The sequence below is a fragment of the Trachurus japonicus genome, chromosome 3 (assembly GCF_045865225.1).
Source record: "Trachurus japonicus isolate A0001 chromosome 3, Traja_1.0".
Lineage (NCBI taxonomy): Eukaryota > Metazoa > Chordata > Actinopteri > Carangiformes > Carangidae > Trachurus > Trachurus japonicus.
The window spans coordinates 6,432,316-6,452,292 of NC_140909.1; the positions used below are offsets into that span (position 1 = coordinate 6,432,316).

The window sequence follows — 19,977 nt, forward strand, 5'->3', positions numbered from 1 at the left end:
CACAGTTTACTCAGTAATAGAGAAGACACAGTCCAGCAAACATCAGGAGATCTGGACCCCAGCTTTGTCATTTAGACCAATTGAAGAGCCAGGGTTTCGCACAGGAAGTGACGTTTGCCAGCACAAACAATGTCATCCCAGGAGTCTAACCAGCCCTTCGCTCCAGGTCGATCTGGTGGCACGATAGCAACGCAGTCCTGTCCTGCCAAGTCCACGTCCCAGTCAGGAATGGCATTGTTCGGCTCATTAGGCTTCCAGTAGCTGACGTTCCACTTTACTGTGTCGCCATTGAGCCAGAAATGAGTGCCCTCCTTCACCATGTCCTGTAGCCCGATCCACGCTGAGTGAAAATTTTGTTTGGGGTGAGCGTGTGAGAACTGATAAGTCATGTTGGTCAGGAACGCCTGGTCTTTGGCATTGTAAACCATGGCCAAATCGCCGCCCTTTCTGCGGCACACCCGGCGAGCATCTTCCCACTTCTCTATGACTGGGGACAGGTAGAAGCAGCGTGCGGCGTGCTCGGTCCAGCCCGGTAGGCAGCGTGTACAATTCAGCGTGGTTTTGTTGCAGAATCTCCAGAGAAAGGTCAGCTGGTTGGAGAACAGGATTGAACGCTGCTTTTGACTTTGTGCCTCCAGCTGCATGGAGGTTTGCTGTTCGCTGATTAACAGCTTGCGCAGCCCCTCGTTTGCTGCCGTTTCTGAAGAGATGGTGCTCAGGGCTTTGTTCAGATGCTGGGTCAGGTTTCTGTTCTCCTCTAGGACAGACGTGGAGGTTTGCTGTACGCTGTTTAACAGCTTGAGCAGCCGCTCGTTTTTTACCGTTTCTGAAGAGATGATGCTCCGTGCTCCGTTTAGATGCTGGGTCAGGTTCCTGTTCTCCTCTTCCAAAGACGTAGAGGTTTGCTGTTCGCTGTTTAACAGCTTGAGCAGCCGCTCGTTTTTTACCGTTTCTGAAGAGATGATGCTCCGTGCTTCGTTTAGATGCTGGGTCAGGTTCCTGTTCTCCTCTTCCAAAGACGTGGAGGTTTGCTGTTCGCTGTTTAACAGCTTACGCAGCCCCTCGTTTGCTGCTGTTTCTGAAGAGATGATGCTCCGTGCTTCGCTCAGATGCTGGGTCAGGTTCCTGTTCTCCTCTTCCAAAGACTTAGAGGTTTGCTGTTCGCTGATTAACTGCTGGCGCAGCCCCTCGTTTGCTGCTGTTTCTGAAGAGATGATGCTCAGAGCTTCGTTTAGATGCTGGGTCAGGTTCCTGTTCTCCTCTTCCAAAGACGTAGAGGTTTGCTGTTCGCTGTTTAACAGCTTACGCAGCCCCTCGTTTGCTGCTGTTTCTGAAGAGATGATGCTTAGAGCTTCGCTCAGACGCTGGGTCAGGTTCCTGTTCTCCTCTTCCAAAGACGTAGAGGTTTGCTGTTCGCTGTTTAACAGCTTACGCAGCCCCTCGTTTGCTGCTGTTTCTGAAGAGATGGTGCTCAGAGCTTCGTTCAGATGCTGGGTCAGGTTTCTGTTCTCTTCTAGGACAGACGTAGAGGTTTGCTGTACGCTGTTTAACAGCTTGAGCAGCCGCTCGTTTTTTACCGTTTCTGAAGAGATGATGCTCCGTGCTTCGCTCAGATGCTGGGTCAGGTTCCTGTTCTCCTCTTCCAAAGACGTGGAGGTTTGCTGTTCGCTGTTTAACAGCTTGCGCAGCCGCTCGTTTGCTGCCGTTTCTGAAGAGATGATGCTCCGTGCTTCGCTCAGATGCTGGGTCAGGTTCCTGTTCTCCTCTTCTAAAGACGTGGAGGTTTGCTGTTCGCTGTTTAACAGGTTGCGCAGCCCCTTGTTTTTTGCCGTTTCTGAAGAGATGATGCTCCGTGCTTTGTTCAGACGCTGGGTCAGGTTCTTGATCTCGTCTACGAAAGACATGGAGGTTTGCTGGTCGTTGTTTAACAGCTTGCGCAGCCCCTCGTTTGCTGCCGTTTCTGAAGAGATGATGCTCAGAGCTTCGTTTAGATGCTGGGTCAGGTTCCTGTTCTCCTCTTCCAAAGACGTGGAGGTTTGCTGTTCGCTGTTTAACAGCTTACGCAGCCCCTCGTTTGCTGCTGTTTCTGAAGAGATGATGCTCCGTGCTTCGCTCAGATGCTGGGTCAGGTTCCTGTTCTCCTCTAGGACAGACGTGGAGGTTTGCTGTTCGCTGATTAACAGGTTGCGCAGCCCCTCGTTTGCTGCTGTTTCTGAAGAGATGGTGCTCAGAGCTTCGTTTAGATGCTGGGTCAGGTTCCTGTTCTCCTCTAGGAAAGACGTAGAGGTTTGCTGTTCGCTGTTTAACAGCTTACGCAGCCCCTCGTTTGCTGCTGTTTCTGAAGAGATGATGCTCAGAGCTTCGCTCAGATGCTGGGTCAGGTTCCTGTTCTCCTCTTCCAAAGACTTAGAGGTTTGCTGTTCGCTGTTTAACAGCTTGCGCAGCCCCTCGTTTGCTGCTGTTTCTGAAGAGATGATGCTCAGAGCTTTGCTCAGACGCTGGGTCAGGTTCCTGTTCTCCTCTTCCAAAGACGTGGAGGTTTGCTGTTCGCTGATTAACAGCTGGCGCAGCCACTCTTTTTCTGCCGTTTCTGAAGAGATGATGCTCAGTATTTCATTCAGACGCTGGGTCAGGTTTCTGTTTTCCTCTTCCAAAGACGTGTTCAGGCATTTCTTCAGCTTAGTGTTTTCTATTTGCAACTGTTCAGTGATGTTCCACAGGTCCAATACCTCATTTGACACATACTGTAACTCAGTTGTCGCACTTTGGGTTTTACCCATCACAGCAAAGAGAGCGCCAGTCACTGCACATAAAAGCACCAGCAAAACAACGTTCACAATGGTTTGCCACCAGGATTTGAGTTTGTTCATGCAGCCGTTTGTCCGAGTATCTTTTTCTTCTTTTTCTTCATCTTCCTCATCTTTTTCTTGTGAGGTAGGGTTTTCTGGATCTTCACCAGAGTATTCACCAGGAAAACTAAAAAAACAACAACACAAAAACAGATGTGTAAATAGAAGATGTACTGTAAAGAAGATGTTTACACTGCCAAGAAAATAAACACCACATTTGGTCAAAAAATTGAAAATATATCAGGCTAGTTTCACATTTTATTGCTATTATAGCTTCTCATCACATCCTTTTAATTTCCTGTTTCAGTTTGGATGTTCTTGATTGTAGTTTTTGTCTCTTTGCTAACAGACAGGTGGCTAACATTAGGCTACATCACTTCATCACATGACTGATTAATTAATGTTATTTATTATCTCCCAATGCTCCCACCCAGAGTATCTTGTGTCTTGTACATTAATAAAAATATAATACATTATATTTTTCTTTAAACCAGCCGTCTGAAAAGTCTGTGTTCCTGGTTTTAATTACTACGTTACCTCACTTGGATCTCCTCCGCGTCAACCATAACGTCCTCACGTTACCGTGGTTTTCCTCTAGATTTTCTGGTTTTCAGATAACTTCTTCCCGTTTGTTAACTGCATGGAGCTAAAATATCGTGTGGAGCAGCGCCACAGAACAAAACAAACACGCAAACGAAAAAAGAAACAAAAAAACACGACATAAACATGAAGAGTTTCGGCTCTGCTCAGATTTCCGAATCCGGCTTCCATGGCAACTGGCGAAAGAAAGTGGAAATACCGCGATGTGTGCTGACGTTACGCGAGACTACGATACATTACGCGAGATTTCGACTATGTTGTGATTATTTAGGCTAGCTACTCGGTTTTCTTCGATTTTTCTCACTTTATTTCACTCCAGTACAGCGTCATAAGTTTTCTTTTGCTTATTTTTTGTTTTGTTTGTGTAATTTACAAATTTCCCGCAAAAAAAAAATCACATTCAGTGAAGCAGAAAAGCTGCTGCATGACTTTTACTCACAGTAAAAGCCCCATATTTACAACGTAAACGTAATTAGCATGAAGAGGAAAGTACTAAGATTGCTCAGAGAAATGCCCCGTAACTGATCAACAATTACATTGTATGTTATTATTATTATTGTGCATACCGTAATGTTTTGGATATCAGCAGTTCATCAGAGGCCAAATAGATTTAACATTCCCCAGGCTCCATGATTTATAGATAACCACTAATTGATCTACAGTATTAATAAAATGAATATATTTCAGTCTACAGAACTTAGTACAGGTCTTACAACTAGATTTTAAGATTCGGTCTGACTATAATCATCTCAAAAAACATGAACATAAACTTCATTTAGATGTGAAAAGTGAATTGACACTCCCTGAATTGATATACCGTTTGATGTTTATTAAAATGGGACGGATTTTACAGGTTGTACACTCCATCCACATTGGCATTGATTAAGAAAGCAACAAACAGGTACAAATGCAGTATATACATATCAGTATACATATATTTATAAAATACAATAGCATTTTTTTTCACACAAATGTACTGTATTTTTTTTTATTTAGTAGTTATTATTATTACCATTATTTGAAGTCATTGTTAGGAGGACTTTTAAGCAAGCTACACACAAATTGTTTGGACAGAAAAATGCTGTGCATAAGCTGTGAGTTTCTGTCATGGAAAGCGAGTCAACCTACAGTTTATGTACAAGGTTCAGATCTCCATGTTAGAAAAATAGTCCCATGTTTGCACAAAGTCCCCAAAAGTATTTGTTTTTGTTTTTGTTTGCAATTACAGAAGGCAAGCATCAACAGCACAGGCACCAGAGAAACAAGCAAATCCCACAACAGTGATGTTTTGATCGGTTGGACGACTGAATACAGGATAAAAAATAAACATTAGGGGGGTAAACACAGTATCTGATCTGAATCCTGAACAGTTTCTGTCTAATTATGATGAATATCTTGCAGAGAGTTTTGTAGTGTGATTTGTATTTATGTCTCCTGATCTTAGAGGACTCAACTTTTTTTAAATTGGGCGTCTTCAGGGGCACATTTAAAAAAGGACAGGAGAGACAAGTGTTACATATGAAAAAGAAAACATGGAGCTGCACTGATTTAGAAAGTGTATTGATCCATGAACAGCAGCTTTACATAACAATGCTCACCACTCACTCCGTCTGCCACCTTGTGTGAAATAGTTTGACTTCACCTCCAACAAGACATTCAGGATTTACTTTTCTTTTTTGTTTTTACTGTTCGTACAACTGAGCTACACAAACACGATGCACCTGCCACCAGTTATGTCTGTCTGAGAGGTCCAGGCTGCACTTAAATGTCATCTGAGGCAAACACAATATTTGTAAAGCACTAAAAGCACTAAAAGCAGAGCTCTGTGAAGAATATGGGGCTTCATTACGATAGAAGAGGGAACATTTTTTCATCCCAAACATTAATAAAAGGTTTTAAGTGTCATGTGCAGTTACAAGACATTGTTGGAAAAGCAATTTCATCTTTGTGAAGACTGTGGAAGAAATGCATATATGCGTCCACATGGAACATTTTATCTGAAGGCTTCATCACAGCCATAGTTTTGCTTTTCAGTTTTGCAGGTTTCCATTATTAATTCAAGGAAACTATTTTAATTGCACAGCTCTATCGACTGTCAAGGCATCTCCCTCTGACCACAACCAAGGTCTGTGCTAATGGACTGTGCAGGAAAAAAAATAATAAAAACGCTCGGAGAATTTGTTCAGTGTTTTCCACATTAGGCATTAAAAGGCATATTCAGGGCACTGAGTCCAATGAAAGCAAAGAATACAATTCATTTCCAAAAATGCTCCACCTGTAGTTCATAACATTCGTTTCAAAAAGTTTGCACAGCACCGCCATCTGGTGGTTACAGATATTTTTGTCCGGATAAAACAAAAATCTCCCTTTGAACTACTCATAGATAGTAATAATGGAGATAAAATATGATTATTTCATGTTCATGTTTATTCTTCTCACTGGAACAATTTCCCTCCGAAAACATCTTTATGTGGCCGCCCTAAATGTTATTTAAGTTTTCCAGCAGCTCATGTTGACTGGGATTAACATTTGTTCTGGATTTAAATCCAGTTCATCTAAATTACTACTGTGTGTGCTCCAGACAAACAAAGAAGATTAATCCATGATGGCAGGAGGGGCAGCGAAGGTCCCTCTTGATTTATTTCATGACCAGTAGTCGATTTCACATTTCCACACACATCTTTGATGAGACTTTAAACATAACATTTGCTCTTGTATACTGACATATTATTGATAATCTTAATTTGAGCAAGGCGAATCAGATTGATCCCTGATGCAGCTTGAATTGTATTGATCAAAGTCTCCACAGTTACACTTCTTGTTGATGATGATTAGTTAGATTTCATACAGTGTTTTAACACAGACAATCACCCCAATGTCAGGACATTCAGAATCGCTGAAGTTTGTATCAAATTGCTGAATTAATAAATCACTATTACAACCCTAATAACTGATGGGGGGGGGGGGGATAAAGCAGCAGCAGTGAGACCAGATCTCAGAGACAGACATTAAAAAGTTTCCTTTCACATTAAAACCCAACACTGCCACAACGAGCGAGTTATGTTTTAGTGGTGCTTCAGAAACGCACCAGAATTCAAGTATGGGTGGTGGTGTGTGTGTGTGTGTGTGTGTGTGTGTGTGTGTGTGTGTGTGTGTGTGTGTGTGTGTGTGTGTGTGTGTGTTCTGTAGTCTGAGCAGTTTCTCATTTAGGTTTCAAAAGTGTGTGTGTACGACGACGAGCGGAGGAGGAGACAAGGACAGGCTCAGTATTCAACCCACAGAGAAGGACACAGGGCTTTAATTAATTCTCACTTTAAATGGATTAAAGGGCAGGGTGACTTAGCTGTTGCTTTTTTAACTTCTATAAAAACTCGCAGTCTGAAAGTGTGGAATAACTGCTGCAATAAATAGCTGAAATCATCCCTCTCTCTCTCACACACACACGCACACATACACACTCACTTTCACACATACACACTCAGCTTTGTTTGTGTTTCTCATTAACTCCATAGCAGCTTCTACTATGGTAATGTGTGCTCTGTGCTTTTTTTTTTTTTTCTTTTTCCTTCTTCTTCTTCTTCCCACCCTCCTCAGTCCTCATCATCCATCCAAAATCTCAGCACGTCCTGCTTTTAGTCTGGGCGCCTCCGATCATCACAGATCACATGACATGAGTTTTAAGGGGGGGGTCGACTCGAGTCTCACGTGTGGTTACTGCTGCTATTAGTTAATTGTCTCTTAGTGGGAGAGTCTCTTACTCTCTGGGCGACACAGTGAGTGTGGACAGGGACTCCACCTGGAAGACACACCACGTCGGGCTCGCTGAAGGTGTTGTGGCACAGGTGGCATCCCTTCTTTTCAGACACAAAGACGGGTTTCTTACGCTCTTTCAGCTGCAGGGAGAAAAGAAAAAAAAGAAAAAAACAGGACAGAGGAGAAAGAGACGAGTTAAAGGAGTGATGAAGCTTTAAGATGACACGATATGCAAATGGAGTAATTGATTATACAGTTATGTAGACAGGAGGCATTTTTCTATTGTAGAGTCAATTAGTTTAACTTTTTGAGAAATGTGATTATATTTGCTATTTATAAAGTTAATTTGACAAAAGGCACGGAAATCATATTCATATCTAAATCTACTGGTTTAAATGGTTCATTTTCAAGCTTTAAGGTCTCTATGTGCAATAACCCACCCCTACCCACAACTGCACTATATATTTATATCTATATATTTTTTATATCTCTTTTTAATATCTTGTTTGCCCTATATTTATATTTTTTTTACCAGTCCACCACAGTGTGCACGGCATGTGTGAATGTGTTTATATGTATGTACTACTGCTGTAACCCTGTGAATTTCCCCACCGTGGGATAAATAAAGGCACTTTACTTTACTTTAAGATAAATAAAGAACCATTTATTGTTTATTTGTGCAAATAAATCAACTAAAATTGGCTTAAAACTTTTGAAACTTTCAATTTTAGAAAATTTGACCTGGTTTTGTTGATGACTGCACCTAAATATTATTTTCATTGTCAATTCATAGGCTGATTATTTTCTCAATTTATCGCTTTTATCTATAGCTAGATGTCTTATACTAGATGCATCACATTTTCCCATGTTGTATCTATCGTTCCTAAAGAAATACAAATACATCACAGTGGAAAATATCAACTCACATTTGAGAAGCTGGAACCAGCAAATATTTGGTATAATAAACCAAACCATTAATCAATACAAAAAAAAAAAAAAAAATTCCAGACTACCAATTGTTTAATGTCCAATATTTGCAGCTTTGTTTCAGTTTTTGCTATTTATAACTGTTTTATTATTATTTATATAGGATTTTTCCACGAGAAATAATAATAAGAATCTCTTTATGTTATCATTATTATTACTTAAGACTGATGCTGCTTTGTGCAGTAAATTAAAATGAAAACAAAGAAGACATAATCTAGTAAATAAGGACTTTGTATCCGGCGTAATTGCCCGTTTTTCTTTTATTTCTCTGTGCGTTTCTCACCCTGTCGTGCAGCAGCTGAAGGTTTTCCGAGTGAGCGAGGCCGAGAGCGATCTGGGAGGTGCGGCAGCCGTGCATGCTGGCCCTGACCGCGCGGCCGAGGAACGGCCTCAGCAGCTGCAGCGACCAGCCCTCCGGGAGCATGCGGAGGACTCGCACGGCATCGAACACCTCTCCGTGCCGGTTCAGGAGGTCCACCGCTGCCATCTCCAGATCCCCCCCGCTGCTGCTGCTGCCGCCACTTCCTCCTCCTGCTGCTGTTCCCGTCGGAGACTTTCCAGGATGGTTCCCGTCTAGATAAACTCCCAGCAGCAGGTGGAAGAGCTTCTGCCGGTACGCAGAGTCCCGAGACGACGAGGCCCACAAGCAGAACGCCTCCGCGGACGGGAAGTCTCTGAGCTGGTGAACCAAAATGTGCAGCGCCTTGTCGTGCTCCTCCAGTTTTCCATGTAGTGTTGCTCGCTCTAGCAGCAGTTGTTCACAGTTCTCCATCTTACCTGAACAACACAACACAAAACACCAACTGTCAAAACACTGCACCAAATACATAGATACATACAGCGGGGAAAATAAGTATTGAATGAACTGCATGGGCCATGGTGGTTAAATGCATTACTCACTGTTTTGTTTTTTTACAACTCTATCTGCTAATTGCAGGTCAGTCTAAAGCTCTCTGTCAGTGATCCTTGGACCACTCTTCTTAGTTTTCCTTTGACTCTGTCAGAAATCTTGTGAGGACCTGGTTGAGGCCAGTTTATGGTTCAATGTTGTTCTTTTTAGTTGCAGATTAACGGCACTAACGGATAAAACGGTGCATTCAGACACGTTTGTAACCGATGCCATCAGTCTGTTCTGCAACATCGGTTTCTGAAGGTCTGGAGAAGCTCTTTGCTTTTCCCCGTCATGAGACGCCTCTTGTGTGAAACCTTGGTGATGAGAAACCGTTTTATAGGCGCCAACTGGACTAAACCATCTGATATAACTTTGCACTGATAGGAGATAGGATTACTTTCTAAATACCGACAGACTCCAGCTGCTTTCTTGGCTTTCCAAACCTTTTTGCGCCTCTTTTTCTTCCTGTGTTCAATACTTATTCCCTGTGTCATTTCACTTTATTAAACATTACTTAATTTATGGACATAAATGTTTGGATTTCTTTGTATGTGTGCATTACTTCGGTTGTGACCTCAGTCTTTTTAAATCGAAGGTAAAGACGCACTTTTTTAGATTAGCTTTTAACTCTGACTAGGGAAGTCCTGTTCTTAATATGTACCTATTTTGCCTGTTTTTATTTTGCTGTATGCACTTTTAGACCTTTAACACCCTGCAGCACTAGTAGCACTTTCTTGTGTCTTCTTGCAGCACTGTGGCACTTTCTTGTGTTTTCATGTATTGTTTTCATGTATTATCTTACTGCTTTGGGTACCGTCCGGCTATTGTAAAGTGCTATACAAATACATTTTGATTGATTGATTGATTGATTGATTGATTGATTGATTGATTGATTGATTGATTGATTGATTGATTGATTGATTGATTGATTGATTGATTGTTGCCCACATCTGGTAAAAAAGATCATGTCAATAGCTCTATTAGAAAGATATTTTCTGAGAAAAATCTTGACGCGTTCAATACTTATTTTCCCCGCTGTACATCTACTACAAAGCATCTGGTTGAAATAGTGCAAAACAACAATATTTATGTACGTTTAGACACAAACACACGCAAAGATCAGCGTCGCCTCACCTAAAAGAAACTGCACCCGGTACAGGTCGGACTCCCTGAGCAGAGCCTGCAGCCGCTCTCTCGCTCTGTTGAGCTTCTTCTCATCTGTGGGCGACGGTGACAGCAGCGACATCACCCTCTCCAGGTAAAGCACAGCCAGGTGCGTGTGAAACTTCTCTTTCTGCAAGAGAAAAAAAAACAGTTCCACATTCACTATTTTCCTTGACAGAGTGCACAACATCCTCTAAAACAAGACATTAGGCTTTAAAACTTTTGAATAACACCGACTGGGAATTGTAATATCCTGATTTTAGCTTGATTCAGTTTGCAAACATAACAACTCGTAACTGACGATGACTGACAAGCAGCTCTTATTTCCCAGCCGCCTCTGTGGAGCGTCTAATAAATAAAGTGTCTGTAAAACAGCTCTGCTCCAAGTGAAAATATCCCGGTTAAATTAAGATTTAAAAACTGAAGAAACCGATGAAATGAAAAAGTGTGCGTGGCCTTTAAAGTCTCATATTTTTTAGAGTAAATCTCGGAGCAGTTGTAACGTCTCATGTGGTCGGCTTCATCAAAAAATACTTTCATCTTTAAAACGTGGTCAATCGTCAGACTGCTGCAGTTCATGTTAATGTATTTTTGGTACTTTAGAGAAGTGAAACTGCAGTAAAAACTCCTGTAATGACGCTTCCTGTCCTGCACACAGGTTTTGTGTTTGGATCCTGATCCTGTGCCGACTCAAACTAACTTTTTAGTTATTCTTCAGACACCTGAGGAATGTGGCTTGTTTTTCCTTTTGTGATTGTTTGTCTTTATCTGGGCTGATTATATCTGAAATACACAGATTTCAATTATTCCAGGTCTCCGGAGCAGTATAATCAAACATCAGGTAGTTTAAAGTGTCTTTTTTTTTTTAAACTGCCTATAATAATCAGTTCTGTTCTTTCTCTCTGATCAGTGATTGAAGTGTAACGTTATTGGAGGGAACCTTAGAGAAAGTGAACATCTGTTTCAGCAGCCACCAAACGGCCACAGTCTGAATGAACAGATGCTCTTTCTTTGGAGGTTTTTCTATTTCAGACACCACCCAGTTTAATGTAGTGCCACAACTGCTGTTACTACATATTCTGGGATGGACGCAGCAGCACAAAGTTTGACGTAGGAAACCACGTTTTAATTCTCTCTGGCACAGATTTAGTGATTTGATCCGACGACATTTGAACAACTTCCAGTTCTTCTTCCAGTTTCTCGGTCCCACTTCTCTCTACACCAGTGGTTCCCAACCTGGGGGGCGCCAAAGATCCAGGGGGGGTCGCAAAGCCCTCTTGATTTTAAGGGGTTTCATAATTTTAATGTAATTAAAATGTTAAATAAATGAGTAGACTAAGCATTTACTTCATATGTGACAAAATCAACTAAATTCAAGGGCCACATTAAACATTTATTTGTGTATTTAAATAGATAAATAAGTTATAGGCCTATATCACGAGGAACAGAGCGTGTGTGGAACAATGAGAAAAACCTGTGTAAAATTACAACATATTCACAATTCACAATTGTGTTTTTAAAAGTACAAGTTCTAAAGAATATGTTGTAATTTTACACAGGTTTTTCTCATTGTTCCACACACGCTCTGTTCCTCGTGATATAGGTCTATAACTTATTTGGTTTTCAAATTCATTTAAGCAGGTAATGTATTGAAAAATGTTTAAAAAAAAATTGTTTTTAAAAGAACAAGTTTTTGAAGAAATACTGTATGTTGTAATCATACACAGGTTCTCCTCATTGTTCCATGCTGTTATTAAATTACTGAAATATAATAAAGTATTTCATGTAAAAGAAGTTATGATGTTCCTTATTTTATTTTATTTTTCATCGGGGGGGGGTCACCAAAGTTTACAATGGTAAAAATATGGGTCCCTTAAAGGACAATTCCAAGCGAACTCGGGGGTGTATTTTTCTAACATTTTAGGTCTAAAAGAAGGAATCTGAAGATTTTCAGTTTAATCGCTCCTGTTTTGCGGTAGTTGTGTCTGTCCCCGCATCGCCACGGCAGCAATGAATGGGAGTGGATGTAAGTTCTGCTGTTTAGGCTGTTTCCAGCCCTCAAAGCCGCAATTTTTTTCCACAGACAGCGTCAGATGGAGACTCAAACATGCACCGAGAAGTTTATTTACTTCAAGCAAGCCGACATGTTTGTAAAACTAGATCTAATTCAAAGTCTCCCGGAGTCTCGCGCGAGACCCAAGTTGACGCTCGGTGTGTTCAGGTGCAGTGGGAAAAGCTCCCGTTTGTGTCATAAACACAGGAATATCAACTCTTTACTTGCTTCAAGTAAAAAAAACTTCTCGGTGCATGTTTGAGTCTCCATCTGACGCTGTCTGTGGAAAAAAATGTACACTTCAAGCAAGTAAAGAGTTGATATTCCTGTGTTTATGACACAAGCGGTAGCTTTTCCCACTGCACCTGAACACACCGAGCACGGCAACTGGGTCTCGCGCGAGACTCCGGGAGACTTTGAATTAAGATCTAGTTTTACAAACATGTCGGCTTGCTTGAAGTAAATAAACTTCTCGGTGCATGTTTGAGTCTCCATCTGACGCTGTCTGTGGAAAAAAATTGCGGCTTTGAGGGATGGAAACAGCCTAAACAGTGGAACTTACATCCACTCCCATTCATTGCTGCCGTGGCGACGCGGGGACAGACACAACTACCGCAAAACAGGAGCGATTAAACTGAAAATCTTCAGATTCCTTCTTTTAGACCTAAAATGATAGGAAAATACACCCCAGAGTTGAATTCGCCTGGAATTGTCCTTTAAGAAAAAGGTTGGGAACCACTGCTCTACACAACAGCAGCCGACGGCTTCGTGTCTCCTCGTCGACTCATCGTACCTGTGTCCTCCTCTCCAGCACCAGGTGCTCCAGGTAGAGAAGCAGCGCCCGGCTGTGCTTCCCCAGGTACGTGATGACGTCGTCGGGCTTCAGCTGCGACAGATCCTTACAGAGCGGCCGCCGCGTGAAGATATGAACGCCTAACTGCAGACAAAACCAGAAAAACGAGGTTTAGACTTTGATCAAATCAATACACAAATCAATACTGAAGCATGAAGAAAACATACGACACAAACAGAGACTTTGATCAGTGTCTACTTTTAAAACTCTGCTAAAAAGCACTTTTATTGAATGGCCTTCTATGATACATAATAATTTTATCCTCTATTTTCTTTTCGTCTTTTCGTTTTGCCATCATTACATTGGACTTAGATTGTTTTTGCTTTGTTCTGTTTTACCTGGTTGATACGATCTTTGTTTTTGTTTTGTTTTTTATCTTACTTTGTTATTTATTTTGTGGATGGGTATTATCTCATTTGTGAATGAATTCTTTGTAACAAGGGGTAGACAATATAAGTTCACTTCTTTCTGCCCCCTTAGAGTTACAGTATTGTCATTATTTTTTATGAGTTTTATTTTATTTTTTGTTTTCATGCTCGATAAATGAATGAAATAAATAAACTAAACTAAACTTATTGTCTTGTAAAGCAACATTGTAACATTGTTTTGATGTGTTTTATAAATAAAAATCATAATTATCATCATCTGCATTAAAGAACATTTTAGTTCTTCTATTTTTTCTTTTCAAATTCAAGACACACATACAGAAAAAAAAAATACAGAACTAAAGAAATGACTTGTTTGCACTGGAAAATAGCAGATTGCATCTTGACACCAACCAGACTGTCTTGTTTTGGATGTCTGCTCAGTCACCTGATGTGAATTGTAAATGTAAATTTAAAAATAAAGATGTTTTATAGCACTTTTCTACGGCTCCAGAATAATGTTTTTTTTACTAGGAGCTCAAAGAAAACTTTGCAAATAGGCAAATATTCACATTTACTTTTCATTAACGATCCTCACACACATTGGCCTGTCATCCATAATGACAGAAACCAGATTTATGAATTGCCCCTTCCACATTTCACCAGTGTTAAAAAGAAAAGAAGGTAAATTTACTGCTTGCACATGCACAAGTAGAGGAAAAGATTTACTTGCACTGTCTCAAATTCTAATTCTAGGCTCAGTCCGGAGCCCTGAGTGCTGATAAAAACACATCCCGCTGACTGACTGACACCAGTAATCCTTGACTGGCAGACCAGTGCAGTTACATTCATGGGTCCATTTAAGGTGCTGGTAACCTACGGTGGGATCTTTCTGCAGCGCCCAGTCTGCATATTTCCATACAAGGTCCAGACTGGAGCAGGAGCAGAGAAAGTCCACGATGTACTCGTAGAGGTCGGGTCGCGTCTTGTCCTGCAGATCCCCGTCCACCACACGGATCCACAGCTGCAACAGAAACATGAAGACATTAAGAGGTTCAGCTCGAGATGTCACAATTACTTGTTTTCACAATTAATCGCGGTATTAAACGCCACAATTAATTGATCGCAAAGATTCCTAAATACCGTCACTTTCCAAAAAAGAGATTATGTATGAACCGTATCGGCAGATGTGGCGCCAAAGTAAAGGTAAATGCACAAGATAATGGTCCATTTACCTAACGTAGCATTGAATTGGTAGGAATTTAAATGCTAGAGTGTCATTTGTAATTAAAAAAAAGGATTAAAATTAACTTAAACATTTGGTATCAATGACAATTAATGACTTGAATATTTCAAACACAACAATAATTGGTCATATTTTAATAGATATTTAAAATATTTTATATTTAGTAACGTATATTTTGCACTTTGTGTTGCATTTCCATGTATGAAAGGTGCTATATAAATAAAGATTGATTGATTGATTGACATGTGTTTTGTTCTCTCTTATCACAAGCTACCTTAATATATCTACCCCCCTTTTTTTCCCCTTTTCCTTCTCTCTCTCTTTCCTTTTCTTTCTTCTTTTTCATTAGCTACTCTTAATCGTCTAGTGCTGTGTCATGGCTTGTCTTCTCATGTCTTTATGTTTGCTTTATGTCTGTCACTTGTATTGCACAAATAAAATAAAAAATAAAAAGTAATGTATATTTTAACTATATTTGATTTTACACATTAATAGTGTTGTAAAATGAATTTAATGCATAATAATCGTGATAATTGTAATACCGTGATTATTTCTCTGACAATAATCCTACCAAAAAAAATCTATTATCGTATTATCCCTACTGTACGTGCGAGTCGATAGTTTTTAGGTGGAACGTACCTGAAGCGCTGCAGAGTCCTGACCGTTGTAGTGATACAGAAGCCCAAGTGCAAAATAACTAAAAAAAAAGACGGAGAAAAAAAGACTGAATGAAGAAAAGGTTTGTTTGTTTTTTTTTCTTCCCCTCAATAATGTATTTTTTTTTTTTTTGACAAAATAATTAAACTGCATTGATGACACTGGACACCAAATTAAGGCTTTACAATGTGGTAATTAACCACAAGAGGCTGAAAAGGAGAAAAGGAGAAAAACATTTCCCCCCGTCGTCCCTGTGGAAATTTTTGTGGCCACGTTAATCAGAGAAAATTACACCGATCCCCACGAGAGCGTTCATTTTCTCCTCTAATTACAGCTGCGGCTACGATCTGACATGACCGGTCTGAAACTACACATTAAGTCTAATCAGTCAAAGCAAATACAAACATTAAAAGATGTTAAGATATTTAACACGTTTATGATGAAGCCGCAGTTTCAAAATGAGTGCGTTTTATTTCACTTTACACGTATAAATCTATCCGCTGCAGTAAACGTGTAGAAAAATAGCAATTTAAATTGTTTTCTACCGACTTGTAGAAGACATAAGATGATATTTTCCTCACTTGTGGTATTTTTCCAGCCACGGGACGCTGTCTGTCAGCACGCAGGCGTTGTCCGTAGCGACCAGGTCTAGAAGGCTCTCGTGATCTTGTTCAGCATAAAGCTTTAACAGCGCCGTGTCCACGTCTTCTTTACAGCCGTTTGCCACCTCTGTGCTTCGTACCTGTGTGTGGAGATAAAAAGATTTAAAAAAAATACATAAACAATGTTTTATTCAATGTAAATAATCTGTTTTTTTTTCTCTCTCTCTCTCTTCCTCTAAATTCTAGGGTTGTCTAACCCTACAGGCCCTGTTTGTCTTGTTTGTCTGTGGTTGTCTTTGTTTTTGTGTATGTGAGTCTTGTCTGTGAAGTATTTGTTATTGCTGTGTGGTATCAGAGCATCTTTTTACAATTTTTTTTTTTTTTAGTGTATTTATAATATATAATTAAAGCAGATATCAGTGGCAGGGCCGTTTCGGCTAATGCTGTGTTCAAGGCAGGCTTTTGAAACCGTAAGTTACAGCTTCAAGTCACAACTACGACTTGGTAGCGTTCCAGGTAACCCGTAGCTCGTGTTTTTACCGTCCTGTTGTCTGTGAAAGTTCCCTATAACGGCCACTCGTAACTTCCGACCCGTGAACTCGTACCAGATCGAACTGGTATGACTTCACAGGAAGGAAAAACACAAAGTACGAGTTTCCTTGAACGCACCATGAGTTAGCAGCCCCCGCCCTTGTCAGGCATCAATTGGTCCTCGTGCTACGTCACCACATTCACGCGCATCCCTTGGCTGCACACACAGCCCTTCATGCCGTTCTCTCCCCTCATTGGATAACACTTGTATCCCACAAGGAAAATTTTCTCCTCGGGTTACAGCAGAGCAGAGTGACGGAGAGACTCGTGTTTAGGCTGAAATACTTCATGTAAGTGATTGCTGACGGAAAATAGGACTATTTAGGACTTATATTAACAAAAACATTCCACTGATATCTGCTTTAATATGACTGACTTTTTTTTCTTTTACACTTTATTATATTATTTTACTGCAACTTTATTGCTGTCATCATTGTTATCATTCTTCATTCAATTTTTGACATTTATTCATTTATCTTATTCTTTTATTTCTTTCTATCTTTATTTATTTTTATCTTGTTCTGTGTGCATCTGCTCTGGTTCTGTTCCCCTTTCTTATTTTTATTTTTTTTACTGTGGTCTTGTTTGTTAGTACTGTCTATCGTTTATCTATCACACTCCCTTGTGCCCTGTATTATTCACTATGTTTTTTGTTTTCTTTCCTAATGTTTTGAGGAATTAAATAAAATTTTGATCAAAAAATAAATAAATAAATAAATAAATAATCTGTTTTTTTGTTGTTTTTTTTACTCTATTTACCTCTCCCAAGTAGCTGATGAGGAATTTCTTGCAGCGCAGCACTTTCTCCTGGTCGCCCTGAGCCAGGTGGTTGAGATCTGCAAACTCGTGAAGAGGAGGGTGACAGCGCGTGAACGAGGAGGAAGCAGGCAGCAGTAACGGGTAGAGAGATATCAACTCCCGAACATCCAGTTGACCCTTCCTGAAAATATAATGAGAAAAAAAAGGTCACAAAAGCTGCTGAGGAGGGACGGCACCTTTAGTTATAATTTTAACCTTGAAAATACATTGATACTTTTAAAAAAAAACATCTTAAAATTGCTAAACAAAAACAAATTCCCTCATTATATCATCAATTATTATCATATATTGCAATATATTATTATAATTCATCTCACCAATGATTTAAATTCAAATTTTTGAACGACCAAAGCTCAAAATGTGCAAGTACGTGAGGGTAAAAGCCGCTCAGTAACGGTGGATAAATGGAAAAATAAAGACTCTACAGCAGAATTAAATACTAAAACATATTCATAGGAAAACAACGAGCTTGTACAGTATATCACGGCTGCAGAGTCGACCAAACATTGGAAAACAACCCAACAGCGTCTCCGACTCTGACCTGAAATGTTCTTTTGCTTCTAGAAACTCAAGTTGGCCAAAGTGTATGAACCCCGCCTGCTGGAGGATCCTTTTGTGCAAAACCTGTCAGGGACAAAATAAGACCAACAACATTCATTGTTAAAGGTTATTATCAATTGCTATGACACCAATATTATTGTTTAAATAATAATAATCATTATTTATATAGCACTTTTAACCTCACAAAGTTACAAAGTGCATCACAAAAGATAAAAAACAAACAACAAATCAGCAATAAAACAATAAAAAAACAGCTATAAAAGCAAAGTTTAAATTTAGATTCAAGCAGAAATAAGATCTTTCATAAAAAGGGAAGTTCGGGCAGAAGAACCACAAGCTGCTGATCTGAGAGCTGCTCATGAGGAGTTACTGTAAAAGCTCCTTAATGTAGTTTGTGATTAGATCATGTAAAGACTTTAAAAGGATAATAAAACAGGAAGTCAGTGGAGAAAGAAGCTAAAACTGGGATAATATCGACCTCGTTGTTGTTGTTTTTATGTTTTTGTTACCTGGAACTTGTCTTTGGGGATGTTCCTCTGTGCTCCCTCCGTGAGGGTGAGCGCCTCCTCCACTCGGTGACCGGCCAGCAGATCCTGGATCTGTCGCTCCAGAGGCAGCGGCACCAGGACGTACACCGCCTTCGTGGAGGCCAGGATGACCTTCCCTAAAACACACACACACACACGGGTCAGACAGAGATACACACTGTGGCACATCGACAAACAACAAGGAGCAGGGTCTCTGCAGGTTTCACCAGCTCAAATTTAAGACTTTTCAAGACCTTTTTAACCCTCTGATCCTGTTAAAAATGACTAACGTTCTCCTGTTAGGGACAAAAAATAATAATAATAATACATTTTATTTGTAACGCGCTTTTTCAAGTGCTCAAAGACGCTTACATAAAAACACAATTTAAAATACAATGCAGAAAATTATCACTGTTAAAATACAAGAACAAGATACACAAGTTTAATTTATAGATTAAAAGCCAGTTTAAAAAGGTGGGTTTTTAAAAGTGATTTGAAGGTGTGGGGGTCTGTACAGTCTCTGATGGGTCCCTGTTTTCAAACACACACCACGTCAAAGCAAAAATAGGTATTACAATAATTTTTTTGTTGTTGCTTAGGGTTAGTTGTCTTCTAATGAATAATGTGTAATTTCATCAATATTTTTTATAATTTAACCCTTTCATGGCCTGTTTTAGTGAGGGACCGCTAATATCCGTCATAAAAATGTTGAAAAACTGCAATATATCAAAAAATATTGAAAATAATTTTATTTCCTCCAACTATTATGAGAACAGTCATATGTCTGCCTTTGAACAGGGCCAACATTGATTTGTTTGCTTATAGTTTGCTGGAGCATTTTTTTCATTTTATATGTACAGTTTTTTGTGACATGTCGGCTAAAAGGCATGATCACGTGACTTTCTGTGTAATAAACATGACATCATAATACACACATGGCTAGAGGAGAGTTAAAAGACCATCATACTTTTTACTGGACCTCAATCGACCAAGGGAAAGTGGTACAATCTGATATTTTAGATCGGAGTTTTGAAAAAAAGCTTCAAATCATCCAGCCCTCTCCCTCGCGTATTTTACCCGGGCGGCGAGGCACCATTCTCGCGGAGCGCATCTGCGGTAGCGAGGGCTCTACCATAACATTTTTCCCAAGCAGCACGCCTAAAGTGAACTATTTGGGGGCACAAAAAGAAATCGGGGAGCGAAATTAAAAATGTTTATGTAACACATTATTTATTTAATTCACTGGCAACCAACAGGCAGATGACTTTAAGCTTTGAATAATGTTAAGGGTCAAACGTGACCCATTTTTACATTGGAGAACAGTAAAAACACCAACACTTCACCTTTGGCCTGAAATGTGAGGACTTCTAATGTGACCCAGAATAGACAAACATGGAAATATTTCAACTTCTTTAACCAACAGACACTGTATTATGACCAACACAATATTTGACACAT

The 19,977-nt window shown here is 39.9% G+C and overlaps 2 protein-coding genes across 2 annotated transcripts in view; both read right to left on the reverse strand.

The window, feature by feature from the left end:
• Window positions 1-3,449, reverse strand: LOC146989468 (uncharacterized). Its single transcript, XM_085773013.1, has 4 exons — window positions 3,387-3,449; window positions 2,182-2,976; window positions 1,578-2,046; window positions 1-860 (listed from the first exon to the last, which is right to left on the reverse strand). The coding sequence occupies exons 1-4, from the start codon at window positions 3,413-3,415 to the stop codon at window positions 72-74; spliced, it is 2,082 nt and encodes a 693-aa protein (XP_085629139.1). The 5' UTR covers window positions 3,416-3,449; the 3' UTR covers window positions 1-71.
• Window positions 3,450-4,257: 808 nt separating this feature from the next.
• tgfbrap1 (transforming growth factor, beta receptor associated protein 1) overlaps window positions 4,258-19,977 on the reverse strand; it is a 24,943-nt gene continuing 9,223 nt past the window's right edge. Inside the window, exons 4-13 of the mRNA XM_085773014.1 lie at window positions 18,502-18,656; window positions 17,973-18,055; window positions 17,372-17,552; window positions 16,001-16,161; window positions 15,402-15,459; window positions 14,393-14,540; window positions 13,092-13,231; window positions 10,216-10,375; window positions 8,473-8,966; window positions 4,258-7,342 (exon numbers count right to left, since the gene is read on the reverse strand). Coding sequence (XP_085629140.1) covers window positions 7,151-7,342; window positions 8,473-8,966; window positions 10,216-10,375; window positions 13,092-13,231; window positions 14,393-14,540; window positions 15,402-15,459; window positions 16,001-16,161; window positions 17,372-17,552; window positions 17,973-18,055; window positions 18,502-18,656 — 1,772 coding nt within the window. The 3' untranslated portion in view covers window positions 4,258-7,150. The remainder of the gene's footprint in view (window positions 7,343-8,472; window positions 8,967-10,215; window positions 10,376-13,091; window positions 13,232-14,392; window positions 14,541-15,401; window positions 15,460-16,000; window positions 16,162-17,371; window positions 17,553-17,972; window positions 18,056-18,501; window positions 18,657-19,977) is intronic.